Below are 13,125 nucleotides of genomic sequence, written 5' to 3' on the forward strand. Positions count from 1 at the left end.
CTTTCAAATAAAAATGGTAGGAATTTTAATATCCAGTTGGACGTCCTTTTCAAATTAATATGCATGAAGAACAGGACTAATTGCATTACTGGCATAATAAGATTCTTATTTTTTCATTTTCACGTGGTTTGACTTTAATTTGACTATGTTTCTCCATTCCTGTGTTCTTCCAATTCATGTGAACCAAACACCGAGGTTCACAGAAATCCTATGTTTCCAAATGCTCTGCTTTGCACGTGCATTCCTCTCCTATTCATGTGTTTTCCTGTCCATGCGTTTATAGAATCCTCCAATTCTAAGGAGCCCTTACAGATTTACTTCATTTTCAGATAGGCGTCAAAGAAAACTCTGTGTGTTATGTCCTGCTCTTGCCATGCCGTCATCCACCCCACCTGAGGTGCACCCTTGATAGAAGCGTTCACTGTAGCAGAGATTCCCCCTGCAAATTTTATTTCGCCGCCTCAGACCATCTTCCCCATTGTCGGCGGCCACGCCAACTGCATTACCATCATTGACTGAGCAGATGAACCTGAGAACTACACAGTTCTGTAAGAGAGGTCGCAGTCTTTCGTGTTTGCTTACGTTATACATCGGTTATTATTACCTGCTACTTTATCGTTCAAACTTGAGTTTTAAAATGCTCGTGGGTCTCATATCGAGGCAGCAACGAATAGTATCTGTCTACTATCTTGTTCATCTAGGGTCTTCTATGTGGTTCATGTTGGGTGAGCAACAAACAGTAGGTGATCCATTGTCTATCTTTTTAAACTGAAGCTATAATCTACCTGCTATCATTAGTTTTGGATCTATCCACTCATTTGCTACCATCAGTCTTGATTTCTGCATGCACCCCTTAGGCCTTACAAAATCTAACTAATTTTTTATTATGCATGTCAGTTATTGTACACAATCATACTGAACATGTAGATAAAAAAGAAGACCATTGCGTGGGAATACAATGTCATGCAGACGCCGCTCCATGGTGGCCAAAGTGCCCCCCTCCCGCCATTCCAGATTGTATTCCAGAGGAAGATAACTGTTCATATGGGGATTCAGAGGGAGCCGACCACTCCTATTTACCACCTGAGGTGTTTGCTCTAACCTGGCATGCTGATGTTGGTCATATCATGCATATGGCGCCTCGTATTGCTTACATTATTCATCTTATATGTCATCAGCTTAGTTCAGATTTGCTTTGTGTGAATGCCACCTGTTTGGTTTCTATATCATACTTCCACCGTTCCTAAATATTTGTTTTTTTTAGAGATTTCAACAAGTGACTACATACGGAGCAAAATGAGTGAATCTACACTCTAAAATATGTCTATATACGTCCGTATGTAGTAGTCCATTTGAAATCTCTAAAAAGACAAATATTTATGAACGGAGGGAGTATATGGGAATTATGCAATGCCATGTTTTTCAGCCAGTTATCATATATGTGAATTATGCACTGCCATGTAGCCAGGCATCATATATGTGAATTATCTCATACCATCTTTTTTTTCATTACATATTCCATTTGTCGACAATCTGTGTACTACTCTTCATGTGTATCAGCCATTTGAGCCGGTTATGGAAAAATCAGGAGTGAAAACAAGGTCTTCAGAGCAGGCAATGGTACCTGTTGAAGCATATATCTCGATGGTTACAGGGAGCTCCTCAGAGGAGGATTCAGAGACAGATGACCAGTCCTATATCCCACCTGAGGTGTATGCTCTAAGTTGCAATGTTTATATTTCTCATATCATGCATATGGTGTCTTGCATTGCTTAGTTTAGACATCATATGCACAATATTGAATTCCATCTGCTTAGTTTAGAGATCATACATGCGAGTGCCAGCTGCTTAGTATATGAATCAATTATGTCAATTATATCATGCCATCCTGTATACTTAGACAACATTTATGTGAATTATTTCATCCCAACCTATTTTAGAAAGACATCATATAGTTTTGTCATGTCATCCTGTTTAGATACTCATCATATGTTGAATTATGCCATTATATCCTGTTAAGTTATCCATCATATATCTGAAACTGTGTCATGCTATCCTGTTTAGTTAGGCATCATATATGTGAAATTGTGTCATGCTGTCCTGTTTGCTTAGACAACATATATGTGAATTACCACATCTGTCTATCATACAATGTCTGTACGTTCAATTTCTTTTCTTGTTTATCAGCCATTTGAATTGGAGGGGGTGATGGCAGTATCTAAGGGAGCAAAAACCCGTTCTTCACAAAAGACAGTGCTACCCGTCGATGCAGATAGAACCATGGTTGTACTGGCCCACAAACTTGCCCCACCACACATAATCGAGACTCTTCCAGATTGCACACTTAGACCGTTGGGCAGAGAACCAGCTACAACCCATCTAACCCCAACCCCAGCGGATAGTAACCCACTTCTAGTTGACAAAGCACCATGTCCACCACAGAGTACCCCCACACGAGCAGTTTGTAAAGCAACTGCAGTGCCCAAAGCACGAAGACCACCACAGCGAACCCAAACTCCACGTTTAAAGCAGAAGAGCAACTGTTCTCAGGTCAGATTCCGTAGCTATGGTCCATACTCCTTTGCTGTTGCATCACTGTATTTACTCATACCAACTACTTTCGAATATGAAGGGTCCAATTGAAACTCCAATGGCGCAACAGGTATGTTTTAAACCTATTTCTTTAACTGGATTGTTGTTCTAACTTCTTGCTCTATGTTGATTTCAGTTTCAGTTGTATAAACAGTTATGTTCTCATGTGATGCACATTACAAGTGTTGCCAATGCTGTGTAGTTTCTCACACTTATATTCTGTCTATGCTGTTGTGTCTTCAAAATATATGAGTTGAACTGTGTCTCTATCTTGATTTGGCAACATAAACTAGAATGATATGGACAATACAGTGACCATAGTACATAGATATATGTTTGTTTCATGCTGTTATCCTGTCCACCTTACTACTGAACCGGTTTACCAAAATGAGTTTGGTATACTACATGCTAAACCTGTGATGTGTCTGCTTGTTTCTCTTGTAGTATGCGAACAGAATATTGGAGAAGAGCACTGCACTATGCAATGGTAGAGAAAGTAATGCAGATAAGGTTCAAGATAGTGAGACAACCCTATTGGTCTCCAAGAAAGGTGATAAAAACGACCTTGTAGACAGTGAGAAAACCCCACAGTCCTGCGTTGATGTAGTGTTCGAGTTACTGGCCAGTACCACTGGCACAAGCTCTTCGACCTCGCTGCCTGAATCACTTCGGCTTCTTCAGTCTCAGCTACAAGCTGAAAGGCATCAGTCAGATGTGCTGCGACAAGAAGCTGAAGGACTGAGGAAGTCCCTACAGAATTCAGATGCATACTTTCTTGTGCAACAGCAAGCGCTGGAGGATTTAAGCGCCAAACAAGAGAAAGTTAATAAGCTTGTTAAGCATCTTGCCAGCATTATGGGTACCTAGGATGTTGTTTCTTGAGCTCTTCTGAAGTGGTTTTAGTTCTGGACTTGTTTTGCTGCGGTGTTTATTTGCACTGGTCGCCAACTTTGACGACCAGTGTATCTGATATGCTGCTTTGTTCCCTATATTTGCACTGGTAGCGAACTTTGATGCCTAGTGGATGTAATATGTGTAATAGTCGTGATAGCCTAGCGTAAGTTGCTTGCTTATTTAGTTCCTTGTTGTCTTGTTTATTTGTTTGCTTGTAGTCAGTGAAGTTCTTTTTCCGCGGTTTGCTAGTGGCCGCAATAACCTATTTTTTAAAACTAGGCCACAATAACCATGGGCTACATATTTACTGTAGTTACCATGGGCCTCCTACGGGCCGTAGAAACAATGGGCCTTCTATGGGCCGTAGAAACAATGGGCCTTCTATGGGCCATAGCATCAATGGGTCTTCTACGTGCCGTATGATCGATAGGCCAAACATGGGCCAATAACAGACCGCATTATGGGCCGTAAACGGGCTAGATTTGGAATCGTCCGTTCATGGGCCGACAATAACGGGCCGTTGTTAATCGGCTGTATTGGACGATGTTATGAAAACGGCCCAACGGATTAACGGGCTGCAAACGGGCCGATTGTAACCGCGGGCTGAATTTGGCCCACAAGCAGAAAAGGCCAATAACGGGCCGTAAGTAACCGAATGCTGGAAATGAGCCCAAGAATAAATGGTCCCTGAGAAGGCCGAAAGATAACACGGGTTGGAAATGGCCCAAATGAATAACGGGCCGTTAATGGGTATTAAGGGGTACAATGTTCATTGCGGGCCAGATTCACCACGGGACGTTAATGGGCCAAGAGTTACAAATGGCCTCGTATGGGCCGAAAGACATCATGGGTCATACATGGGCCAGAAGTTACAATGGTCTGGAATCATATTGGACGGCCTAGATGAAGCTACTGGGCTTAATTCTGATAGGTCGTAACGGACCGTGAGTTAGCGGGCTGGAAATGGGCTATATAGGAACAGGCTTTCCGTGGGCCGGCCCGTTACCTTTTGACCAAGTCAAACGGGCCGGCCTTTTCACCGGAATGGGCCTCTGTTGGGCCATGCCATGTGTTGATGTATCATAGGTGCCTCCTGTCCAATGAATGGATGACATCTATCCCAACGGTGAGCCAACACGTGTTTCCTCCGGCCAATGAGAATTTTACACGTGGAAAATTCCCATTGGTCCGGGCTGTTAACGGGTTATCGGATCCAAAACCGGACCTGATAGCTTAACGGCGTCCCGTTACGGTGGATGCCACGTGTCGGTCACCCTTGACGAAAGCACTTCTATGACGCGCGATTTTTCGTCATCAAAGTGGACACTTCCGTGATGATAATTTTCATAATGTCATGGAACACTTCTACGACAGCACAGGTATGACTATCTTGATTCTGTCATAAATTTGTCATGGATGTACATGCATGACAGAAAACATGGCCTACTATGACAAACACGTATCATCATGGAAGTGTCTTTTTTTGTAGTGCTTGTTGCAATAGAAGAGGCTCGAACGGGGGTGTTCACGCCCAATAGAGAGAATGACGAGCTTACGCGCACCCTGGCAAATCCTGAACACCCGGGAAGAACATGAGGCAAAGGCGTTGTTCCGTGGTTTAAGGGGTTTGCGGACTGGAACACCGACTACAGAAGCCGTGCGAGAAAGAAGATGCAGGAGGAGAAGAAGAGGAAGCTGGAGGAGGAGCAGAGGAAGTAGGAAGCAGACCGCCTTCAAGGCCTAGAATCAAGGCACGCGGACTTGGCACTCGCTTTCCAGCGGCGGCGGCAGCAGCAGATCGACTCACTTAGCCAGGAAAGGGGGTCTCAGCAGCGGCAACAGCTAGCGGATCCCGCATTGGATAGCACTGTCCCATCCATGCCGAGAAGCAGCGTTGGTTCCGCTCCGGACGATGAGCCACTGCTGGATAGATACCCTGTGGATGACATCATGGATAACACTAATTGTGAGCTACACTTTAAAATGAAGAACATATCCATGAAGGTGGCGGACGGCGTTGCTTATACAAATCCCCTTGAAGCAACCTTCCATTGCATCCGATTCCAGCTGGCTATGCTCGTGTTGCGGTTGACGAAGTGGTGGCACAATATTCGGGGTCAGAGCTTGCCATTCCTTGAGGTGACGACGAGCGCATACTGGGAGAGTCCATACATCATATCATTCTATGGAGAAAGGATTGCATTGTCTTTCCAAGGCCACCGACACCGCGTCAGCCGGCTCCTCCTCCAAGTCTGCCACCGCGTCAGCAGACTCCCGCTCCTCCAAGTCAGCCACCGCCTCAGCAGAGTCCTGCTCCTCCAAGTTCGCCAGCGCGTCAGCGCACTCCTCCTCCTCCAAGTCCGGCACCATGTTAGCCCACTCCTCCTCCTCCAAGTCCGGCACCGCGTCAGCCCAGTCCACCTCCTCCAAGTCAGGCACCGCGTCAGCCGTCTCCGCCGCCTCAGCGGGCTCCACCGCCTAAGCAACAGCGGAAGAGAGGCGCCTCGGCTACGACGGCTAGCGGTACAAGTACAGGAGGCGAGAAATACAAATTTGGTCCAAGCCTCAAGCCTCTTCCGAGTTTGCCTTACGACCTGGCCGAAGAGGAAAACAAAGCCGAAGTGTGGCCCAATTGAAGCCCATTTTGGACCGAAACCGCCCCCGCCGGCAAAGGAGAAAGTACCTGAGCATGTCAGTGACCACTTTATTCGTATGGCTGAACCACCAGCTCCCAAGCATAGGGACTCAGACTATGAGCGTCAAATCAAGAAGTCATATCAAGCACACAAAAAAGGAGTCGAGCTCGAGCTCCAGCCAAGCAGGTGCCAAAAAAGCGGGAAAATTGTTCCCCGGCTGGGAGAACAGGCGGTGCAATCGATCCCCCCGCTCATTGTACCAACACATGTGAGTACCAGTGCCGATCAGCTGGTAATAAGCGACGATCTTAGAAGGATGTCTGAAGAGGCCGGTGTCACTGTATATCAACTCCTAGTGATCGAGCCCATGGAAAAGTTTAAAGAGGAGGAACTAAAACAGAAATATGTCAAGCCTGAGGAGATCAAGAGTCTATCAACGAGAATGTATGAATTGCATGAATGGTACATGAAAGAAACCAAGACTACCGATCGAGAGCCCCTCATGGTGAGAGTCAAGCCAGAGCATTACTACCATGAAAATGCTTTGTATGATGAGTTTACAGAACTGTTTCTGTTATTCAATCAAGACGCACTCGACAAATCTATCGTCAGTTGCTATTGTCTGTAAGTGATTTCTTTCTATAATTTAATTAAGTCTCTAGCTAGCTGTAGTGCCCGTTGATCATTATCTGTAATTATCCTCACTATATTCTTTTCTGTGGTATTATGCAGAATGAAGATGTATGAAATGAAAAAAGCTGGACGCTATGGCATTGGGTTCATTGACCCAAATACCATTAATGAAGAGACATGGACATGTGAATGGGATCGAAAAGACACAGAGAAAAGCTTTCTAGAGTTCTTGAAGCGCCTAAATGCCTGTCCAGAAATACTACTTCCTTACAACTTCGGGTGAGCCACATTGTCTTGTAGTACAAATTATGTTTTTGCTTACTAGCTAGATGTTAATAAGTGTATAGGGTTTAGGGTAGTTGATGAGTTATGCACATGCCCGCTTAATTATACATGCAAACGTGTGCACATGCAGTTTCCACTGGATCTTGTTAATCATTGAAGTTGACGAGGGAAAAATTCAAGTACTAGACTCACTACTTAAAGACGTTAATGACTACTCAATCGTGAGGGCGATGGTCGACAGGTAATTTCAATCATTATTGAACTATATGTCGGCCTCTTTAGTTCGTCATTTCCTGACATCAACTAATTAATAACTCCTTTATTCATTTTCTTTGCCGGCGTGCAAGGCTTGGGAAAAGTTCATCAAACAGGTTGATGGCGCATGAAAAAAAGAGCTGAAATGGTGTCGACCCAAGGTAATTAATTAAGTAACTAGTACCAGCTAGCTACCATATCTTTAATTCTAGTTTCAATACCATTATCATGCTTGATTAAATATTATCCGATTCTACGAGAAATTTTATTTCTATATATGCATAACGTGTACAATATGATCGGTTCTACAAGAAATTCTATTTATATATATGCATAATGTGTATAATATGTAGTATCATAAAATACCAGCAAATAAAAAAGAATTAAATGGAAAACACAAAATTAAAGAAAAAACAAACTATAAACCCAAAATCCCTAAACCTTTTAGTCTCGGTTGATGTAACCAACCGGCCCGCAGCCCCCCGACGCGTGTTCGTGCCACGTGGTGGGGCCTTTAGTCCCCACCCTTTAGTGCCGGTTCTAGAACCGGCACTAAAGGGCCTTATGAACCGGGACTGTAGCCCGGTTCTGCACTAGTGACGCGTGGCTCGATACCTCAGACTACACCAGCGAGAATGATGATGAGGACGATTCGGAGTAGGTTCTAGTTGCACCGTAGTTTTTATCTAGTTGCACCGTAGTGTTTATCGTGTTGGACTAGTTTTTTTATCTATCTATGCTATGAGATGAACTATGTACGCTATGTGAACTAGAAGCAATATCACCGGTAGTCATAGAACATGCGCTTGATATTTAGTTTGGTGCTAGAACTTTAAAAATACGGAATTATAGTCACATAACTTGACTCAAGAGTGCACATACGGTCACAAAATACCTTTGCGGGCGTATCCGTGTATAGGCCCCACCCGTCAGTCACTCAGCAGACGCATTTATGCATAGAACACCCTTGTATTTTTTATTCATCAAAAAGGACCGTTGTGATGCATTTTTGCACAAAAACCCCTTGTATTTTTTATTTGCAAAAAAGCAAACCACTATACTGCAATAATTAATGCCTAAAATGTGTGCGCTCAAGGTCTCAAACAAGCGACACACTCTAGCAACATTACCGAGCCTAGCCACTCCAACCATCAAGTTTGGATGTCTGATCTGGATAACAACATTATATATAGGACAAGAAATCATGTGGAGTTCATATGGGCTGCAGATAATATGGCCCATTTTGCACGCGCTATTTTTAAAGATATTTGCAAAATGTAAGTACAATTTTTATTTTCAAATATTTGTGTGTTAAAAATATTTTACATACATACGATGATTAGTAGATATTGTTTTAAATATAAACCTGTTTATTATGAAAAACAATATTTTAATAAACTTAAGACAAAAATATTTAAGATATTTGTAAAACTTAAGTCATAAATTTATGTTCAAATATCTGTGTTTAAAACATATTATACATACAAACGATCATTAGTAAATAAAACATTTAAATATAAACTTGTCTATTCTATAAAAATATTTAGTTAATGCAGACATGAAAATGTTTATTAAGTAAATATGTTTAATGAATCCATATAAAATATACACTCATGTCTTATATTTAAACTATACAAAATGATGAATACAAACATTTACTAAATATTTATGATTTCATAATATAATTTAAATATTATACATGATTTAATATTCATATCAACACTTTTCATTTTATATTATGAATATTTTGTATCATACAAACATTTTTATAATTCATAAATGTTAATATAAATATAGAAATAATTAAATAATATATAATGTTTTTTGAAAGTAGGTTATTCATTTGTATGTACAATTTTTATAACACACAAATATTTAAAGATTATTTTTATTACTGCAATTATAATTTACATACTATCTACCAATTTCTAAAATACCAAACAGGTGCAAAATGGGCTGCATGAGCGCCTTTGTCCTATGTAATTCATATCCTCCGCTAAGTAAAGAAATTTAAATTCATATCTCGCTAGTAATCAATTATCGACATATACAGGTGCATGTTGTAGTGCCCAGGGTTTCTTTTGTGCTAGCCTCTGGTTGTGAGAATAATAGGTGGGACATTTACCAGTACATATAGACTTTTTATCGTTAGCAGGCATCTTAATGTGATTGGTGTAGTGGCTACACTTGCTAGTGTGGTAATCCCGACTAGTGCGTTCCACACCTTGTGCGCCCAATTTTTTGCGTTAAATTTTGCAGTACAGTGTTTGACTTTCCTGCAAATAAAAAAATATGAAGTGGTTTTGCGCAAAAATACATCGCGGTGGTCAACTTTTCCCATGGATAAAAAACTGCAAGGGTTTTATGCAAAAAAAAACTCTCGGTCAAGCACCTCCAGTTAATGACAGGTGGGGCCATACACACCAATATGCCAGCATGCGTACTCTGTGACCGTATGTGCACACTTGAGTCAAGTTGAGTGACTGCATTCTGTATTTTCAAAATTCTAGCACCAAACTGAAAATCAAGTGCAAGTTCTATGACTGCCCGTGATATTACCTCGAGGATTAAACTCAGGACCTTTCGAGTCTCTCAGCGACAACAACCAACTGAGCTGCAATTTGGAGTATTTGGAAGGAGAGAAACAACAAACACTTCAGAGGACTGACTCCCAGTGTTGCCTCGTGGCTTAAACGATTCAAGGAAGATTTGTCCTTACTGCAACATAGGGTTAAGGCAGCACATAGAGCTGCTCTGATCAACTTTTGTACTTCCATTGTATAGCCCCCTCCTTTATAGTTTGAGCTGGTTGGGCATCCTCACCCAAGGTGTGGTTGCAAATGTGATGTAAAAAGTAGCTGATATGTCTATGTAAACCCCCCATTTATATAGATATATGATAATACAGTAGGGGTTTTCCCCCTACTGCCATTTTTGTCAAAAAGAAAACCAACTGAGCTGCAAATTTTGATGTTGATTAGTCCCACCTCCAATTTTTGAACCGGCTCGCACCAAGTTTTTCTTTGAGGGGAACCGACTTGCACCGGTTATACCGGTCCCCCAGAAATCAATAAATAGATGGATTTTTTTATGGGATAAATAGATGGATTTTCGAACTAAAGAATGGATTGTGGGCTTGAAAGAAGGATTGTGGTAAAAGATGGGATATTTAAAGGAAAGATTGTGGGCTCAGCAGCTGATTTAAAGGAAAGATTTTGTCTTAAACGTATGTGACAAGACTGCTCGTAATGAGAGTATCACGTATGTCAACTAGGCAATTTTAATGAGGTAAATGAAGAAAAAGAGGATTGAGTATCATACCATGATACCGTATAAAAATAAATAATGTACTAGCATGTGTCTTACATGGCAATAAATAATATCATCTAAGATACTAATACTATGCATTAAGAAGATTATCGTACACTAACATATGCATGATACTAACTTACGATACTACACATTAGGCTATCCATAGTGGGTGGTCCAAAATGACAAAAATTCCCTATGTTGTCCCCTCCCTCCTCCCACTATTGATTTCCCCTCTCATCTCTGGTTTTTCTTCCATCGGGTTTTCTATAAAAACACCTCAACGTCCCATGTCTTTTTGACTTTCTCTCTATCTATATCTACATCTATTTATCTATCTATCTATCTATATCTATATATCCATACATATATCTATATATACCACTTGAAAAGGACACGAGGTTTCCGTTCCGCTCTTTCTTCGTCCATACCTATATCTACATATTTATCTATAATATTGCCTTCGTCCTAAATTAATTGTCTTACATTTGTCTAGATACGAAGAACCTAAGACAATTAATTTGGCGCCAAGATCCAAAGCAACATAGGCCGTTGGATCGACATGGGTGGACGGGTGAGATCTGTTGAATGTAGATATGGATTTATATCTAGTATGGATATGATAAGCCTGTGGCCTCCAAATACTAGATAGATAACGTTGAAATAGGCGCACACCTGAAGCCTATATATATAGACCGCAAAAGAAAAGAGTACGTGCACTTGGTTTAAAAGACCTATTCTAGCGTCAAGATGGTTCATCAGGATCAGGGAAAGCTGGTGCAGGTGGTGGCCGCGGACGTTGGACTTGTGGCACCGCCGAGCAGGTACGTGCTAAGCAAGGAGAACCGGCCGACCACTGTCGCTCAGCAAGCCAAGCTGGTTATCCCCATCGTGGACGTGAGCCGTCTGGCCATGCCCGACGATGTTGAGGAGGCGGCCAAGCTTCGCTCTGCGCTGCAGTCATGGGGCCTCTTTGTGGTGACCGGCCATGGCATGTCAAAGGAGTTCCTCGACGAGATCCTCGAGGCGACGAGGAAGTTCTTCCACCTGCCGCTGGAGGAGAAGCAGAAGTGCAGCAACGTGATCGACGGTGTCAAGTTCCAGAACGAAGGGTACGGCATCGACCGCATCGACTCCGATGAGCAGATCCTCGACTGGTGTGACCGGCTCTGGCTCCAGCTCCAGCCGGAGGACGAGAGGCGGCTCCAGTTCTGGCCACAAAATCTAAGGCACTCGATCTACACATTAATTTTTACCCTCGGTGATTTAAAATATTTTTTATTTGCATTTATATTGGAGATCATATATAATCTGCAGGCATCTCCTACATGAGTACACCTTAGAGAGTGGGAGAGTGACCATGGATGTGCTGAAGGCCATGGCAAAGCTTCTGAACCAGGAGGAAGGCTTCTTCATCAACATGGTGGGTGAGAGGTTCAAGTCATACTCGAGGTTTACCTACTACCCTCCCTGCCCACGCCCGGACCTCGTAAACGGGCTGAAGCCGCACACCGACAACTCCGTCATCACACTCCTCCTCATGGACAAGGATGTCAGCGGCCTCCAGGTGCTCAAGGACGGCCACTGGGTTGATGTCCCCGTGCTCGGTAATGACCTGTTGGTCGTCGTAGGCGAGGGCATGGAGGTATGCATATACACACACAATTACTTAAGGACTTCTATAATGGACAAATATGCAATTGTTTGCATTGATCATGACCGAGACTCTCATTTCTATGCACACAGATTGTCAGCAATGCAATCTTCAAGGCACCATGGCACCGTGTGGTGACGAGTGCTAACAAGGAGAGGCTGTCACTGGCGATGTTCTACCAGCCGGAGCCGGAGAGGATCATAGGGCCGCCGGGGGTGCTGGTTCATGAGAAGCGCCCGGCCATGTTCAAGAAGTGCCTGGTCCAGACCTTGGCCGATGGATACTGGGATGCGTTTGCAGCGGGAGATCGCACCGTCGACTTCCTCAATGTCAGGATCAATGCTGAGGCCGACGCCGAACTGGAGGGGCGCGCAGTGGTTGCAAACAACTAAATAATTTGTTGTAGGGAGTGAGTGCATGATGTTCCTCTCTCCCTCCCATAAGTGTAATGTGAATAGGAGTTGATCGATGTACTTCCTATATGATCACCTCCATGGAATAAAATAAAGAGCCAAGTGCACAACCGGTGCTTAAACTTGATCAAAATGGTCACTTTAGTACTAAAACTTGCGGCATATATTGAACTGGTGAACATGAAAATACGGTTTTAATCACGGCCGAATACAAAATTGACGCTGACTAGGCGCCAAGCGAGGCTTGGGGCCTTTTTTGTGACCCTCTATATTTTGCGAGCATGTGTAGCCATCCCAATCATTACCATCTGTTGTGTAATATGAATACGGATTCTTTATAGCCTTTGAAGTGAAACAGTGAATACAAATTTTATCCAATATGAAAAATTATGGTAGAGGAAATCAAACCGATGACCTCATGGAAACCTACAACAGGTGCTTGCCACTCAACCGA

General features: G+C 42.7%; 1 protein-coding gene across 1 annotated transcript; it reads left to right on the forward strand.

Moving 5' to 3' along the window:
- Positions 1-11,326: 11,326 nt before the first annotated feature.
- Positions 11,327-12,798, forward strand: LOC123141330 (protein SRG1). Its single transcript, XM_044560507.1, has 3 exons — positions 11,327-11,833; positions 11,922-12,249; positions 12,351-12,798. Exons 1-3 carry the CDS (start codon positions 11,355-11,357, stop codon positions 12,648-12,650), a joined length of 1,107 nt encoding a protein of 368 aa, XP_044416442.1. The 5' UTR covers positions 11,327-11,354; the 3' UTR covers positions 12,651-12,798.
- The last annotated feature ends 327 nt before the right edge of the window (positions 12,799-13,125 follow it).

Source organism: Triticum aestivum, chromosome 6D, assembly GCF_018294505.1.
Source record: "Triticum aestivum cultivar Chinese Spring chromosome 6D, IWGSC CS RefSeq v2.1, whole genome shotgun sequence".
NCBI lineage: Eukaryota > Viridiplantae > Streptophyta > Magnoliopsida > Poales > Poaceae > Triticum > Triticum aestivum.

Coding starts and splice junctions, on each gene's coding strand:
- LOC123141330 (XM_044560507.1), top strand. CDS start 11,355: ATGGTTCATCAGGATCAGGGAAAGCTGGTGCAGGTGGTGGCCGCGGAC. Junction 11,834..11,921: donor TTCTGGCCACAAAATCTAAG/GCACTCGATCTA, acceptor TATAATCTGCAG/GCATCTCCTACATGAGTACA. Junction 12,250..12,350: donor TCGTAGGCGAGGGCATGGAG/GTATGCATATAC, acceptor CTATGCACACAG/ATTGTCAGCAATGCAATCTT.